This window comes from Phasianus colchicus, chromosome 1 (assembly GCF_987193195.1).
Source record: "Phasianus colchicus chromosome 1, bPhaCol1.hap1.1, whole genome shotgun sequence".
Classification (NCBI taxonomy): Eukaryota; Metazoa; Chordata; class Aves; order Galliformes; family Phasianidae; genus Phasianus; species Phasianus colchicus.
Genome location: NC_143436.1, coordinates 172771459 through 172788751, shown reverse-complemented (window position 1 = coordinate 172788751; position 17293 = coordinate 172771459). Strand labels below are relative to the sequence as shown.

Here is a 17293-nt window from a genome sequence, read left to right as displayed (position 1 = left end):
AGGAAAACCCTGCAGAGGGATCTTCACAGGCTGGATCAATGGGGCTGAGGCCAGCTGTACGAGCTTTAACAAAATCCTGAACACAGGGCACAGCTCTGCCTAGGAGGACCTGGGCTACTGGTGTATGGAATGCTGGACATGAGCCAGCAATGCGCCCTCATAGCCCAGAAAGCCAACTGTATCCTGGGCTGCATCAAAAGAAGTGCAGTCAGCAGTGTGCGGGAGGCGATCCTGCCCCTCTGCTCTGCACTGCTGAGATCTCTCCTGGAGTACTGCATCCAGATATGAGTCCTCCGTACAGCAGAGATGTGGGCCAGTTGGAATGCGTCCAGAGAAGGGCCACAAAAACGATCCAAGGGATGAAACACCTCTCCTGCGAGGATAGGGTGAGTGGGCTGGGGTTGTTCAGCCTGGGGAGACCAGAGAATGGCCTTTCAGTATCTAAAAAGGGGCTGTAAGAAGAAAAGGGGCCAACTGTTTAGCAGGGTCTGCTAAGTCAAGGGGATATGGTTTCAAATTAGACATTTAGATTGGACATAAGAGAAAAGCTTTTTACACTAAGGCTGGTGAGGCACTGGCACAGGCTGCCCACGGAGGCAGCGGGGCCGCATTCCATGGAGGCGTTCAGGAACTGCACAGATGTGGCACTGACAGCCACAGTTGGTGGGCATGGCGGTGACGTGCTTACAGTTGGACCAGGCGATCTCAGAGGTCTTTTCTAGCCTTTACGATTTTACGACTCTCGGGAAAACCTGAAAGATTTCGAGTACGCGTATACATACCCGCATTTACACAAACAGACCCGAGCCCCAACTGGCACTACGTAGCGCCGAGCCCCAACCCCGCCCGCCGTCCCCTCACGCCCCGCCCACCTTCTCCTCACGCCCCGCCCGGTGCAACGCCGCGCTGCCATCGTCAGAGCCCTACCCGCGCAGCGGAACGGCCGCCGCTGCCGCCTCACTAGAAACCCCCGTACCCCTCCACAGTTCCCCTCAGCCACCCTCAGCTCCTCCCCTCTCGGGGCTGGCGAGGCACAGTGACCGAGCGCCCCGCTCGCTGCCCCTCAGCGGCCCGCAGGGCGTTTTTAGCTTGTAGCTTTCCATCAGGCGCGCCGCGGGCAGCTCAGCGAGCGGGAGGAGCCGGCGAGGGCCGCCGTGAGGCTGACGTGTCGGCGGGCGGCGGTGGCGGCGGTGGCGGCGGCAGCATGTGAGTGAGCGGGGGGTGCGATCGAGCCCTGCTGCCCCACATCGGGTCCTCACACGCCTCTAACCCCCGCTTTCTTCTCGCTCTTCCCAGGTCGAAGGTCACGTTTAAAGTCACGCTCACCTCCGACCCGCGGCTGCCCTACAAAGTGTGAGTGTGGGGTTGCACTGCGTGAGGTGGGGCCCTGAGCCCTGCGGGGTTCCCTCGGCATTCATTTGCTTTTAGTTCATCGTGGAAGATGAATACGTATATTCATGTATATCTCTGTTCTGCCTCATCCTGTACGTACGCATCTTTGGAAGGAGCTTTGCTGCTCGTAAAGTGACGTCATCTGTCGCCTGATAGTGATTTGCGTTAGCAGTCACTCAGCCAACGTTTAAACTCTCGTTTCAGGCTAAGCGTGCCCGAAAGTACACCTTTCACAGCTGTCTTGAAGTTTGCTGCTGAGGAAGTAAGTAAAAAGATGTGACTGCTCTTAATTTTGTGAGTGTGCTTGAAAAAAAGAAGTTTGTTGGTTGTAAAATACAGCACTGAATCCAGCAATCCAGCATGCAAAAAACAAACAAACAGAAAAACTAAAACAAAACAAAACAAAAAAACTAAATCCTATTGCTAGATACTATGAGCCCAGGCTTCACTGATGTCAGTGGATCTGTCAAAACTTTTAGAATCTGTAATTCAGCAGTTCTTATAGGTTTGTATGGGGACAGGCTGAAAGAGCTGGGGGTGTTCAACCTGGAGAAGAGAAGACTCCGAGGTGACCTGAGAGTGGCCTTTCAGTATCTAAAGGGGAGCTACAGGAAAGAAGAGGACAGACTCTTTAGCAAGATCTGTGGTGACAGAACAAGGGCAAATGGCTTCAAGCTCAAAGAGGGTAGATTTAGGTTAGATAGAAGGGAAAAAGAACTACAGTGAGGGTGGTGAGGCAGTGGAACAGGTTGCCCAGAGATATAATGGATGCCCCGTCCCTGGAGACTTTCAGGGTCAGGCTGGATCAGGCCCTGGGCAGTCTGCTCCAGCTGTGGTTTTCCTGTTCACTGCAGGGGAGTTGGATTAGATGGCCTTCAGGTGTCCCCTCCAACTCTAAGCAGTCAGTGGTTCTATGATTCTAATTTTCACATCAGTAGCAAGTATAAGACCTACTCGTTTTCTTCACTGTTGCACTTTTATGCCGACAATATAAAAATAAATGGTAGTAAACATGATTACAAATTACTGCTATTGCCTATTTAATATTTTCAATCACTGATGTAGAATATTCAGAATATTCTAAGTTTTTTGAAGAAATTATTAACACTTCTCATGCTTGTTTCCAACAGTCTTTGATTTTGGAATACATCTGATTTCTGATTGTAGATGGTACTGAAGTTACCCATATGGGCTAGATTCAAAACCGGACACAAGCAACACTTGCATTCTTAGCTTTTGTGTGTTAAGTCTTAAACATGGAATCAAAAATCCAGAAATAGGTGCCTAAATTACCTATGTGAGTTACTAGAGGAGGTGTGTCGTATTTGTTTCAGATTCGGTCTACAAAAGATTAGGATACATTCATTCAAGCATGTCTTTTCTAATTACATTTATACCACAGTGTGACAGAAGTTTGTAGCAGAGACGCGGCTGATGTGGGAGTGAAAGGGGTTGATTATTTGGTGTGACATTACTTGATCAGAATAATAGACATAATAATAAATACTTCAAAATATGCTTGCTGATGTAATGGCTTTTTTTTTTTTTTTTTAAATACTGTTTTTCTTCCTTTTTTAAAAATCTGAATGATTTTTAACGAATGATTTTGTGCCTATAAAGCCCCCACACAGAGGCCTAGACTGGGAAGTCCAGCAGAAGTTTGATGTGTTATTTACACTGTTAATTTCCAGAAGGGATTGTCCTGTTCACTCTCCATTCTTTATCATAGATTCATTTCAGCTCCTGCATGCAGGGTTGAGGGTCTAATGGAGCTGCATGCTGAATTGTTCAAACTGGATAATTAACTTGTGTCTTTTGAAGTTTCTTTGCTTTATCAGTTAGTGAGTTTAGTTTGTTGGCTGTATGGGCTTCATCTTTACCACTAATATCTGCAAGAAGTTTAAGTTGGTGTAAGATGATGTATCTTCCAAGACTGACCATAGGTGTTGCTTCCTTCTCTTGCCCTCCTCTGTCTCTGACTGGCAGAGTCTCTTTAGAGGCATAGAGTGGATTCAGGCTAAGCCATTTTTCATTTGCAGCCTAATCTTCACAACCATAATCTGGATTCCTGCCACAGATACCTGATATTTATGTTGGTATGAGGGAACAAGAAAGGCTGGGAATGGGGGCTGAGTAGTTGTTTCACAGCAGTTTGTAAGGCTTTTAAAGCAAACAAGTTGATATGTTAAGTATGTGTATTTGAAGCAGAATATCCTACTTGGATTTCAAGGAAAGCTGGGATTTATTTGATGAATAGAGAATTTCTTTACTACTTGAGCATTAATTTGACTTTGTATTATAGAAAGCTTGTATGTTTTCAACATGGGAACACATGCTTATCAAACGAAGGAAGGAAAATATTAAAGTTCAGTACTGAATTATAGTGTACCAACTTCCCGTATAAGAGTCCCTTTCTATATTGTGATGATTTTAATGTGCTGAGTATTTAACAGACAACCATTGCTATTTGGCCCAATATTTCATAGTGTATGATGTCACACTCAGCAATGAAACTTGAAGGAAGAAAGAGTTGGAAAAAAAAAATAATAAAGAAAGCAAGCAACCACTGCGCATGTACATATATGTACTGAGGCCCTGCTTCCTGAGAAGTGACTGAGCATTACTTGCTGTTGGGAATTGGAGAGTAGCTTTTTTCTCCTTTTGTTTCTCAGAAGCCTTTTCATTAAGCTGCTCCTATCTCAAACCTGCAAGTGTTTTTTTGTTTGTTTTTTTTTCTGCCATCTCATTTTCTCCCCTTTTTCCTGCTGAGAAGGGGGAGGGAGAGAGCAACTATGTGTAGTACTTAGCTTTTATGAAATGACATGTTACTTTTACATTCTTAGTGTTAAATATGTAGCTCCCATTTTATGAACTCATTATTCAAACCTTGCTTTGAAGACAAATTATTACTTTCCTCATGGCCTTTCCATAGTGACTCTGGTATGTGATTTGTCTTTTGCAAAAGTTACTTTTGCAAGGTGAGTAGGTAATGACCTGAAATGGATACAAAGCTGAGATTGTAAGTTTAAAAAAGATAATAATAAAAAAATGCTATTGTTGTGTGTCTGGAGATGAAAGGCAATTTTTCAGTATACCAATAATTAAGTGCAGTATTTAAGCATAGTTTCTATGAACTCTAGCTGTTGCTGTTAGTGTGTGGAGTTTTTGCAAGTTGGACCTCAAAGTTTTGATTTGAGCAATTAGAAAATGAGGAAAGCACAATTAATGAATGGGTATCGTGGGGGCACGTGGTACTGTTGGAGGGTACAAAGCCTGCTTAGGCTGGTGTCAGTATTCTGACAGAGCTGAATTAGATGCAGTGCTCTTAGTGCCTCTTTTTATAAACAAATCTTATAGCGAACTCTTCTTGCAGCAGTGCAGTTGGAGATGAAAATGGAGCCAAGAAGAAAGCTAGAAAATAGGTCAGAATTAACCAAGATTGACTAAAGTTAATTTTAGGTTCAACACCATCTTCAGTCAGAACAATGGGAGGTTCAAATTGTGATAATGTACCTGATGTAATACTAATTACTCACAGAATTGACTTATATGGTAAAAATTTTCTCTCAGTGCAAATTCCATGCATTTCAGATGCAACCTTTTATTTTTTCCTACTATATAATATTTTCATATTAGCTCTTGTTCTGGTCCTGTAAGTGTTTCTTTCTGTTGAGCACACCAGTATGAAGTTAGTATGCCCACGAATACGTGTGTATCTTTTATGTTTAAGATTGTTGACCATTTTTATTCTGGAAAATTTGAACATATGTATTCTTGGTCACTTTTTTTCTTTTTTATTTAAGAAAAGTATTGTTTGTTCACAGCATTTGGCATGACGTAACATGTCCTTCTTAGAAGTTCATTTCCATGTGTGTATCATAGAATCATAGAATGGCCTGGGTTGAAAAGAACCACAACGATCATCTGGTTCCAACCCCCCTGCTGTGTGCAGGGTCACCAGCCACCAGACCAGGCTGCCCAGAGCCACATCCAGCCTGGCCTTGAATGCCTCCAGGGATGGGGCATCCACAACCTCCTTGGGCAACCTGTTCCAGTGTGTCACCACCCTGTGTGTGGAAAAACTTCCTCCTAATATCTAACCTAAACCTCTCCTGTCTCAGTGTAAGACTATTCCCCCTTGTCCTATCACTGTCTACCCTTTTAAACATTGGAAGGCTGCAATGAGGTCTTCCCAGAGCCTTCTCTTCTCCAGGCTAAACAATCCCAGTTCCCTCAACCTGTCCTCATAGGAGAGGTGCTCCAACCCTTTGATCATCTTAGTGGCCCTCCTCTGGACCTGCTCCAAGAGCTCCATGTCCTTCCTGTGTTGGGGGCCCCAGGCCTGGATGCAGTAGGGGCCTCACAAGAACTGAGTAGAGGGGGACAATCACCTCCCTCTTCGTGCTGGCCATCCCTTTATTAAGGTGTTTTTTTTTTTGGTTTTTTTTTTTTAATTTAGTATAATTAGAACTATTGTTTCTTCTATATTTTATCCAGTGAGTAATAAATGGATGTAGTTATTTTAGTACTGCAAATTTCTTACTTTAAGTTTTTCGACTTTAAGTATAACTTTTAGTTTTGCTGTATCTATAAATCTCAGGGGAATATTTTCTCATGATTCTTTCATACTTGAATAAGCTAAAATGATCATTGCTTTGAGTATCATCCATGTTTTCCACTTTAACTATGTCTCTTGCATTGTTTTGTTGTACTCCTGTTTCCTGTAGTTCAAAGTTCCTGCAGCAACAAGTGCCATTATAACGAACGGTAAGTATGTAGTTTTTATACTGTAGTTTCAGTTAAGGGATATTGATAGACGCAGAAACATCTTTTCTTTCACAGGCTCTACAGTCTGCAAACTGAACTTAGTAATATTTAATAATATGGTAGCATTTTTCTTATTATTTACGAATGGGATGGTGGTATTAAGCCATTATTATTCACTGAAGTGGTTTTCTCCTAACACATAGTTTGGATTTCCTATGCTCTAGATTTCTTCTTAGTTCCTTTGATGTGACTGATTTTGATTATTGGAAATAGCTATTTGAAGGGCTGGTATGATAAATATGTATTGTTTGATGTTTTATATTTTTGAGCAGTAAGTTCAGCGTAATAAACTGTGAAGTCCATTTCACTGTCCTCTCTGTCTCTTCTTCTGTTTTAATTTCTTCCTAGATGGAATAGGAATAAACCCTGCACAGACAGCAGGTAAGTTATTATTTATGGAGCCTAGTACTTCGGGAAAAAAAACAACTCAGTTATTTTAAGTTAACAAATAGCACTCTGGATTGCTTGCTATATCTCAAGTTTTGATTTTTTTAAATGGAAGAACAATTGCCCAGTAGTTGAAACAACAGTCAGTGTTCTGAGTGAAAGATTAAATCCACAGAACTGTTGTTCAGTTGGTTTTTTAGGACTGTGGAAGCGTGAGGTACTGATGATCTTTAGGACTTAGCTATTTAGTGCAGTCTAAAAGAGCGATTACTTATTTCTAAAATAACAGATGATAGCTGTATTTTTTTTGCACCACTGTGCCTAGTCCAGTAGTATTTGGTATTTCAGAAGCCATTCTGATAAGATTTTAGAAGAGTAATACTCTGCTTTAGAGCAGGAACTGTAGGTGCTTTGGAAAGTACATTCTCAAAAAGGATGGTCTTGCAGATAGTCCTCTTGTTCCCCTCAAGGGATTCCAGGTGATTCCACCTGGTGGAAACTGTGAATCTAATTTTATTCCTGCTTGCAAACATGATGAGCGATTAGTGAAGAGTTCCTTGCTGCTTCTCCAGTTTTTGCCAGATCTTTTTGCCAGATCTTGTTCATTTATGCCCTCTGTCTGCAGTGTGTTACCAAAGGTAGAAAAGTTTGGTTCTAGGTTTTTGGGTGTTTCGTTTTATTGGTTTTTTAGATACCACTTTCTTATTCATATAATTAGCATACCTAGCCCTCTTAAGATAAATAGTATAAAGTAAAACCTTGCAGAGCATCTCACAGTAAGGAACAGTTAGAAGCTCAATTGCTTGACGTTATTTTTTTGGAATTGTAGAAGGGATCACATAAGTACAGCAATCCACTTTTGATATCTGCAGTTCTATCAACAGCATTTGTAAGTGAAGATCAAGAGAGCACTTGGTTTTCTGCACCACATGAGGTTTTTGTCTACCCTGGGTTTGCCTTAGGATACCCTTGTTTTTTGGCCAGTGTGCTGCCTCTGACAGACTCCTCATCTATTGCTGTCCTTATCATGAACATAGAGGCATAGAACCATAAAACTGGTTTGGATTGGGACTGCTAAGATCATTTAGTTCCAACCCCCCTGCTACAGGCAGGGACATCTCTCTCTAGACCAGGTCAGTTAAAGCCCCATTCAGCCTGGCCTTGAATGTTTCCAGGGAGGAGGCATTCGCAGCCTCACTGGGCGACCTGTTCCAGCATCTCACTACCCTCACAGTGAAGAATTTTGTCATATTTCATCCAAATCTCTTATTCCAGTTAAACACCATGTCCCCCTGTCCTGTTGCTACCTGCCTTTATAAAAGGTCCCTTCCCAGCTTTTCTGCAGGTCCCCTTCAGGTACTGGAAGGCTGTTATGCAGTCTCCCTGGAGCCTTATCTTCTCCAGGCTGAAGGGCCCCAGCACTCTCAGCCTGTTGTCATGGGGGAAGTACTCCAGCCCTCTGATTGTCTTTGTTGCCTCCTCTGGACCCAATCCAACATGTCCTTGTGTTGGGAGCTCCAGAACCATACGTAAAACTCCAGGTAGGGTCTCATGAAAGCAGAGTAGAGGAGCAGAATCGCCTCCCTTGACCTGCTGGTCACGTTTCTCTTGATGCAACCTAAGATACAGTTGGCCTTCTGGGCTCCAAGCACATACTGCTATGTTAAAACTTTCATCAGTGAACACTCCCAAATCTTTCTCCTCAGGGCTTCTCTCAAGCCATTCTCTAGCCAACCTGTATCTCACTTCGGATTGCCCCAACACAAGTGCAGGACATTGCACTTGGCCTTGTGGAACTTCATGAGGTTGGCATGGGACCCACCTTTCAAGCCTGTCCATGTCCTTCTGGATGGCATCCCTTCCCTCTAGCCTGTCAGCTGCTCAGCTGCCACCACTCAGCTTGGTGTTGTCTGCAAACTTGCTGAGAGTGCACTCGATCACTCTGTTCATGTTGCTTACAAAGATGTTAGGTAGCACCAGTCCCAACACATCGTATGACCAAGTACAGTGAAGACAAATGATACATCTAACAATATAATTTAGCTACTGGATCATCACCAGCCTGTGAAGGCGGTTTTTCATACGGCCACTTAAGAACATCTAGGAGAAACAGTAAAGTCAATTGTTTATGATAAGATATATTTACACTGTTCTTCTTCCTCAGAGGTGTACTTGCATTTTGTATTATGTAGCTTAATCCTGCAAAGTAAATCGATTAACGACTACTTTATTCCTGAAATGAAAATGTTCACGTGGCAGTTCATCATGCCTGCAGCTATTCGCATCAAATTCAGATCTCCATTTGCTTTGCATTAACTCTCCTAAGATTTTATAAATGTTGAGTTATTACTCAGCAGTAATATTACAGCATTTCATAGTCAAGGTTCAGGTAAATTAAAGACATCTAGATTGAAAATATTTTCTCTAGATCTTAATCTTGTCTGCAAATGTAAGATTAGGCACAAGGGTTTATATATTTCTTTAACAAAGAAGATAAATACCATTTGCCATGGCAATGCTGTGCTGTGTGGTGTTGCTTTAAACTGAAAGAAGGACTGGGGAAAAGAGAGCCACCAAATCAAGTATTCGAAACAAAATCCCTTCTGAGTTTACAAGTAAATCTAAGTAACTCAGTTATAATCTTAATTCAGCCTTATTGATACTTTAGAAGCAACTTGATATGGTAAAACTTACATTTTTTTCCTTTTTACATATTATTAAGTTCTGGTGGGTTGAACCAGTAGGATGAACAGATGTTTTAGTGTTTAAAAACTTCTCCAGTTAAGATGATCTGGGAATAAAATCTTAGTGTTCCTTGGGATTTTAGAGGTTTTGTCCTGTTCTATTTTTTCCTTGACTTCTTAACAAAAGCACTTTTCAAGTATGACTTTAATTCTTCCTACATGATTTCACATGGCGGGGAAAATGAAAGCTGAAAAAGCTGGGCTTAGCACTTAATTCCTGTACTGATTTCAGTTTGAAATCCTCAGTAGTTTAGGTAATAGTATGCCATAACTTTATTAAAACCCACTGTGATACTAATGATAGAAGCAGACTAAGAAATGGGCTGAACTGCTGCTTGCGTGAGGTGTAGCTGTAGCCTGTTCTAAAATTTTGAGGTTTTATGATTATGATTGCAACATAAAAAACACTCCCTCAGGGAGGTCGCAGCCCCAAGCTGCTGGATTTCAAGGAGCATTTGGATGGCACTTTCAGACAGAGAGTTTGCAATTTGGATGGTCCTTTGTGGAGCCAGGAGTTGTATTCGATCCTTGTGGTTCCCTTCTAACTGAGTTATCCTATGATTCTGTGATTATAATGTATTTCTTCAGTATTTTTTAAAATGTAGAACATTTGATAATTCATTCTTTTGAATGGATTTTCTATTATATTGAACAGGTAGAACAGTTTCAGTCCTGATGTGTGTGGTAGATTTGTTAAGTTTAAAAAAGGAGAATTTTCCAGTATGTTGTTAATGAAAAAATGTTAAGTATCTTAATCTTTGTTAGGAGTGCACTGACTCTACATCCATGAAATGGAGTGCATTAGAAGGAAAGGGAGTTACACTCTTTTTACAAGTCAACACAACGATGAAAGGAATACGTAGATGTGATTAAAACCTGATATTATAGAACTGCATAAAGTCTGCTTCACAGAGTACCAGTATGAAATTTAAAAAATAAAAAAGTAACTCCAAATGGTAATTAAACAACGCATCATGTTTACTTAATAGAAGAAAACTATAACCACAATCCCAAATACTTGCGGAAATAATTCTAGACGTCGAAGTATTAAAAATGTTTGTATTGCACACTCCTGGAAAGACTGTCATGATTAGGAATACACGGTATTAAATGAGAAGTTGAAGAATTTTTTGATGCTAAATTGAAACTTACTTATATATATAGAGCACCTTCCTGTAAGAGTAGTACAGCTGAGATTGAAGTTAAAAGCAGATAAATACAGAACTAGAGAGAGAATTAAGAATCAGTATATGCATTAATTACCTCAAAATAAAATAATTTTAGCGAATTAAAACTTGATTTCTCGATCTTGCAATTATCATGACATATAAGTGAAATTAAGCATTTGAGCATAGAACTGCAGGTTGAAAGGCTGTAACTTGCAAGTCTTATATGACTTTGAGTCTGGTATTGTTACTTAAAAACAAGAGCTCTTTAGAGAGGGGCACTGTAGGACGGATAAGATTAAATTCTTTGGAAATATGAAAAATGGTATTGTAGCATATATAGAAACTGTTACAAAGATGTTGAACACTGACCTAAAGACGTTGTTCTTTAAATGTGTATGCTTGCTTAGGAAACTTATTTTGTTTGGTAATGTTCTCTTTTTTGTTTGTTTAGGAAATGTATTTCTAAAGCACGGTTCAGATCTACGGATTATTCCCAGAGATAGAGTTGGAAGCTGTTAATGTCCACTGAGATCTTCTGGAATAAGTGACATTGCAATGTAGCTGGGGTCTGTTTATTTTGGGACTCTGCATTATGACTAAAGAATTGGCCTTTTTAAAGCTACCATACATGACTTGCCAAGATCCAGTCTTTTTTGACACACAGATAAGGTCTCATTTTCTTGTAAAAGCATAATAAATAATGCACTGGTTATTTCTTTACTGATATTTTTCAATGGGCTGATCCCATTGGAAAAAAAAAAAAAGATGGATATCTCTAAAGATGTTTATTACTGAAACAGCAAGAGTAAACACTCAACCACAATAAGTAACTATTTAAAATATTACATATTGTCAAACTTAGTTTGTGGAAGGGGGAACTTTACAATATTGTTCCAGAGAAATTGTTCTACTGAGTGTTGGAAGGTTTAGCTTTATTCATTCTTTCTTTTTTCTTTTGATAAAATTCCATGTTGAGAGGAAGGTTTTACCACAGTTTGAATATTAAGCCCAAATAGAATGGAAAAGCTAAGTGGTTTATTATTGACATAAGTTAGTAACTGCCAAATGTTCTAAAGTAACTGTAAGGTTTAATTGCTGAAAACATTTTAGATAGAAGAGAATACAGAGGTATCTATATGTTAACTTCACAAAACATGAAATGAAGTTTTAAATCAGGTGCAGTTTCAGAGAATTTGTGAGACATAATCTCAAAATGCCAGGGAAGGCCTGGCAAAATTTGGGAATGTATAAGTACTGGTCAGATATTCATTCCTTTTTCTATAAATACTGGTTCTTTTTCTGCATATTACAAGGGAATCATAGTTCATCGAAACGTTTGTGTTCAGATAACATGCTTTTTGTTTGTCAGTTACCTGAGGTAAATTATCATTCATGCATTTTATTTAGAGTAATTGCTGCTTTTCTTGAACTGGTCGTACTACTTTGATTTAATCTGTTTGGCCAAGTCTTACCCTGTTGCATTTTATGTTTCTTACTGGGTTTACAGAAAGTAAAACAATGGGCAGTGCAGTGCTTGGTTTAATGAGAATCATCACAAGTATAAGTTCACCGTGCAATAATTCTCCAGAAGGATGTTCAGATTCGGTTTCAAATAGTGCACAGAATGCCCTAATGAGTGAATATAAATTGAGTATGCGGAAGAAAACTTCCTGAAAGTGATATTTGACTTAAAATTTTCCACTCTAAGATGGATTGTAAAATTCTACATTTTCCTTTATTTTAATAAACAATATGAAAAAAAAAAAATACAAATGTTCCTTTCTCATTTTCTCAGTTCGATTTTGACAGTAATTAAAAATGCCACCCTTTGACGTTCATAATTAAGATACTCTGAGATTAATTTGAAGCCAGAAGATTCTTACTATACAGAATTCTATACAACACTGACTTTAAGGTATTGTGTATAGCTTCTATAAATCTAATGCTACAAGATAATTAGAATGAGCTACATCAGTAGCTTTCAACTTTCTCTGCAAATCTGTTGATGGAATACCTGTAAAAGAATGTAACAAATAGAAAGCTTTCTTTCATGTCTCAAGGTGCAATATAGTTTTCAAAAGGTCATCAGGGCCTTTTCAAAGGCATTTTGAAACTAAGGTGCCTTAGGCTAGTTAAAAGTGTTTGCAGATGATTGCTTACTATTTATAATAAGCTTTTATTACACTGTTACTTTGTTAATAGCACAATGTGAACTATTTGTTTGAGCTGCTGCATTGCAACATAGTTGTGTAATATGCAATGATCTGCCCATTTGGAATAAATTATCTGTGTAGTACTTCCTCTGTTCATGACACCTTTGTGTAAATTTGGTCTCTGAAATTTGAATGTAGCTTTTCTATTTGGTGTTAGTAGTAAAATGGTCTTAGCAGACATTTGCAAGTTAATCTTATGTTTGCAAGTATATATTGTTATGTCAAAGTCATGTTTGATATGTTGTACAGGAAAAAATGTAAGTTTAGAAGCAGATTTCCTAGGCCTGGGGAGTCTTCATAAGATTTTGAAAAGAATCCCTAACTTCCCCTACTTTGTCAAACTTTGTTGCTCCTTTGCTGAAGGCATGAGGGCAATTTAAAGGGTTTGTTTATTTGTTTGTTTTCCCTGTATTGTAAAAGAATGGCTGTTTTACATTAAAGATACTCTGAAAAGATTGGGCTAAATCCTAGAATAATGTTGTGGAAAGTCTTGGTGAGACCTTAACAGAGCTGTAATCATTGTTTTAGTTTGTAAAATATTGTAGACTTTTTTTTTTTTTTTTTTTTTTTTCTCAAATTTGACAGTATTTTAAGAAATTATGGACATTTTTCAGGAAGGGAAGTGCAGTGACCTAATGTAATATAGAAAAACTGGAAGAATTAGGAAATAGTCTTCACATTAGTTCTGTCAGTTCTGTTCTTTTCCTTGTATACTTCCTTGCTGTGTTAATTTTCTTCAGAGAGGCTCATGTAATGCTTTTTTTTTTATTTAGGGTGAGGATAACATTGGTAACATGCTGATGTTTTAGCCACTGATGAGCACTGCTTGCACAGAGCCAAGAATATCTCAGCTTCTCACGCTGCCCTGCCAGCAAGGGGCTAAGAGGGCACAAGAAGCTGGGAGGGGATGGAACCAGGACAGCTGACCTAAACTGACCAAAGAGATATCTCATACCATAGGGCACCATGTTCAACCATAAAGCTGGGGGAGTTGTCCAGGATAGCTGCCATTTTTCGGAGACTGGCTGAACATCAGTCAGCTGGTGGTGAACAATTGCATTGTGTGTCACTTGATATGTTCATTCTCTTTGTTAAGGTAGTTTTTCTTTCCTTTTTTTTCCCCCTCTTTTTTATTAAACTGTCCTTATCTTAGCCCCTGATAGGGAAGTAAGCTAATGGCTCTGTGGTCTTTAGCTGCGTGCCCGATTAAACCACAAAATGTAACCTTTTTTCATATTTAAGATTAAAAAACTATTTTCCACTCTTGTTGCTAATAACCATTAAAATCATAAGCAGCGGGTCTCAAAACTTCAGTATTTTTGTCTGTAGGTTGATGGTGAAAACCCACTTCCCATTGCTGCTCCAGTGGTACAGTGTGCAGTTAGAGTGAGAGAAAGAACTGTGCTGCAGCATGTTAAGTGGATCCTGAAGATGGTGAGAGTACAGCAGTCCTTTGTATGCTAGCAGGCAGGTAGTCATCAAATGGAGCACTTGAATAGGGCAGTGGAAAAAACTGAATCCTGTGGTTACCCAAGTAGCACAGTGGAGAAGCATTTCAGCAATACTGGCAGAACCTTGAGCTCTAGCTGAGTAAAATTCATTTAATATGTGATACATAGCATTCAGATTTAAATACAGTGTAGCTAACTATACATCTCAGCCACTGTTCCTGCTGATGGAATGTAGATGTGTGGTAGTATGCACAGAGGCTAGTATGATCTTTTTGAGGCTAATCTCTGCAGGCTGTTTCTGAAATTAATGGAAAGTGAGATTCCTCTGGAGAGAGATTTAGAGTAGCTAAATGAATCTTCACTTTTGAATTGCCCTCTGGAGGTGTCTTTCTCTCTTTACTAAGTATAGATGTTACCCTGTATGGACTAATGTTAACCTTTGTGAATACATCCCCAGCAGGCTCTATCCCCTCCTTTCAAAACTGTGTAGTGTAGCATTGTGCTACTCACTTGCTGTTGTTTGGTCAGGATATTTAGTGAATGACACAAAGCTCCCAGGGATTTGTTCAAAACTGAAATTATTGCATGAAACAAACATGTTCTTTATGTGATATAATTAGTTGAATGCATCTTTTCTGTTTTTACAGCAGGCTCAGCAGCCATGATGGGAGCGTGAGGGGCTAGTTCTTTAGATCAGATCAGATTTGTCCTATAATCAGTCACTGCTGCAGACTTGAAACTAATCTTTTTTTGTGGTGGGAATAGGAAGGTCTGTCTGCAGTTGCTTTCACTGTTCATGAGTCTTGATGAGAAATAAGTCTGGGTTGGTCTGGACATTAAAAAATGTTCAGGACTTGTCTCTGAACAAACATGAACTGGTTGCCAAGATAGATAATGGAGTCTCCATCTTTGCTGATACTCAAAACATGATCAGACAGGGCTCTGAGCAACTGATGAAACTTTGAGGCTGGCCTATCTCTAAGCAGGGTTTAGAACCAGATAAACTCCAGTTGGTCTTTCCAGCCTAAGCAACTCCCTGGACAGTTCTTTCCTTATTCCTTTTCTCCCAGTATTTTGTTGGTAGAAAAAGAGCTACATCTTACTTTACCTTAGATACTTGCCCAGATAGTAGAGGTACTTTACAGCCACAGTTCTTCCCACTTGAACTCCTTTTAGTCTCCTCACACCTGTATTTTCTCAGAATACCTGTAAAGGATTACAGTCCTTGACCTCCTGCTGGAACAAGCAAAAGTTTGATCAGAGGTACTAGCCAAAATCATACTGTCTTCTACTGTTGCATAGAAGCTGTGGCAGTTGAATGACTAATTTGGAGTCTGATATAAATGAATTTGTATTCATTATTACATTAATATTAGACATCTTGTAAACTGCATTTTTAATGTTTGTGTTGAAAACAGACAGTATTTGATGTAGCTGATAGATAACATTTACTGCTGTAACTTTCTAAATCACATTTTTCTTAACTCAGGCAGGGGAGGGAATGTAAATACATTACTGTAATAAAATGCTGTCATAGGATCCATGTTGCTTGAGAAATTAGCATCTTTCAATTCAGCTTTACACTGGCATTTCGAGTTAGCAGTAATGATTTAGCAGTAGAGACCCATTAACTCATAACAGAGTTCTCTTCCATTCCTCTGGGCTCTTGAGTAGGATACAAACAATACCTGCTAACAAAAACAGCAGCTAGGTGTCCTTACCCCCAACATGAAAAGTGAAAGATCGTACAAGCACTCAATGTTAGTAAGCACCACCCATGCAGAGCAGATCATTAGCACATGAACAAGTGCACAGCATGTGTTGCCAACTGTACAGTAGTCTGTAATATCCATTATGGATGACAAATCAAAATGGTCCAATTATATATGTCAGATTCATTTAATTCTCAGTTCTTGACTAAGTACTGTTCTCAGTGAATGTATCTAGCACAAAATAAGAGTGGGTCAGAGTAAGCTCAGGTACTGATTATTCTCGCTTCTTGGTTCTGTTTTGGACAGCTCCATCTGTCTCCAAAACAGATCTATTCCAGAGAGGTTTTGCACGACAGTCAGTGCCAAGTGGACTCAGGCCCAGGAACAATGGGCCCTAATGGTCTGAAGTTTGTACATCTCATTTTTATTTGTAACCTCACAGCTACAGAAAACTAGAATAGAAGTCATCCATTTGTTTTCATCATTAAGGGTCTGGGATTCTTGAAGGTTTATTAGCCAATGTCTGCAAATGCCAGAAGGAACCAATTTTAGTCATGTATTTTTGTGAATTGCCCAGTGACTTTCAAATTTCTTCTGTACTACTGACACACCACACGAACTTAATGACAGAAAAAAAATCAGTCAGAGAAAATGTTAGTGGGGTTTGAAATAAAAGCAACAGCAATAACAAAACTTGTGAAGGATCTTAAAAATGAGAGCACTTGGGCACTGCAGGAACTGATATGGCTTGACGTCCCATTTCTTTGCTGCAGTTCTCTCCAAACTTTGATTGGTAACAACTGCCCTGTGGTTATTTGATTGCTCTGCTTCCAAACACTTCCAAGCACAAACCAAAGAGGCAATTGGTCTCCAGGCATATCTGAAAAAAAAGCCTCTTTAATTCTTTCAGTTCTGATCACTTAACACAGTCTGACTGGTATCAGTGATACTTCCATAGCAGGTATCGTATCTTTTGTAGTTAAAGTAATGTAGATTATTTCATATCTAAACTATTGAAATAATGCAACTTACTTACACTGAGAAACCTTCACGAAAACGTAGCAAACATATAAAATGCTTTGGACCCTACTTTTAATACTTTTAAAAGAGTTAAAGTTATTGGTTATGTTTAGGTTTCTGAAATAAAATGAGAAGAAAATACGTATCTCTACTACTTCGTACTGAATGTGCAGCTATCAAAGCAAAATATGCCTTCGTTATTTCATACTGTGCCTTAAATGCAAATTTTATTTTCAGTTTAAACTGTGAGGTCACCTTGAAAAAGCTTTATTATATTGCTGCTCAAATTAGAATGACACAGAAAGGCTGTAATACTTGCCAGCGTTCAACACAAAATCAAGATGTTTGTCAAGAAGTCTGAACTCAGTGTTTGTTAGT

The 17293-nt window shown here is 39.4% G+C and overlaps 1 protein-coding gene across 1 annotated transcript; it reads left to right on the top strand.

The window, feature by feature from the left end:
* The first annotated feature begins 1000 nt into the window (after positions 1-1000).
* Positions 1001-13187, top strand: UFM1 (ubiquitin fold modifier 1). The gene is made up of 6 exons (XM_031615677.2): positions 1001-1206; positions 1297-1353; positions 1597-1654; positions 6120-6159; positions 6568-6600; positions 10971-13187. Coding segments are annotated over exons 1-6 (258 nt in total). The 5' UTR covers positions 1001-1204; the 3' UTR covers positions 11039-13187.
* The last annotated feature ends 4106 nt before the right edge of the window (positions 13188-17293 follow it).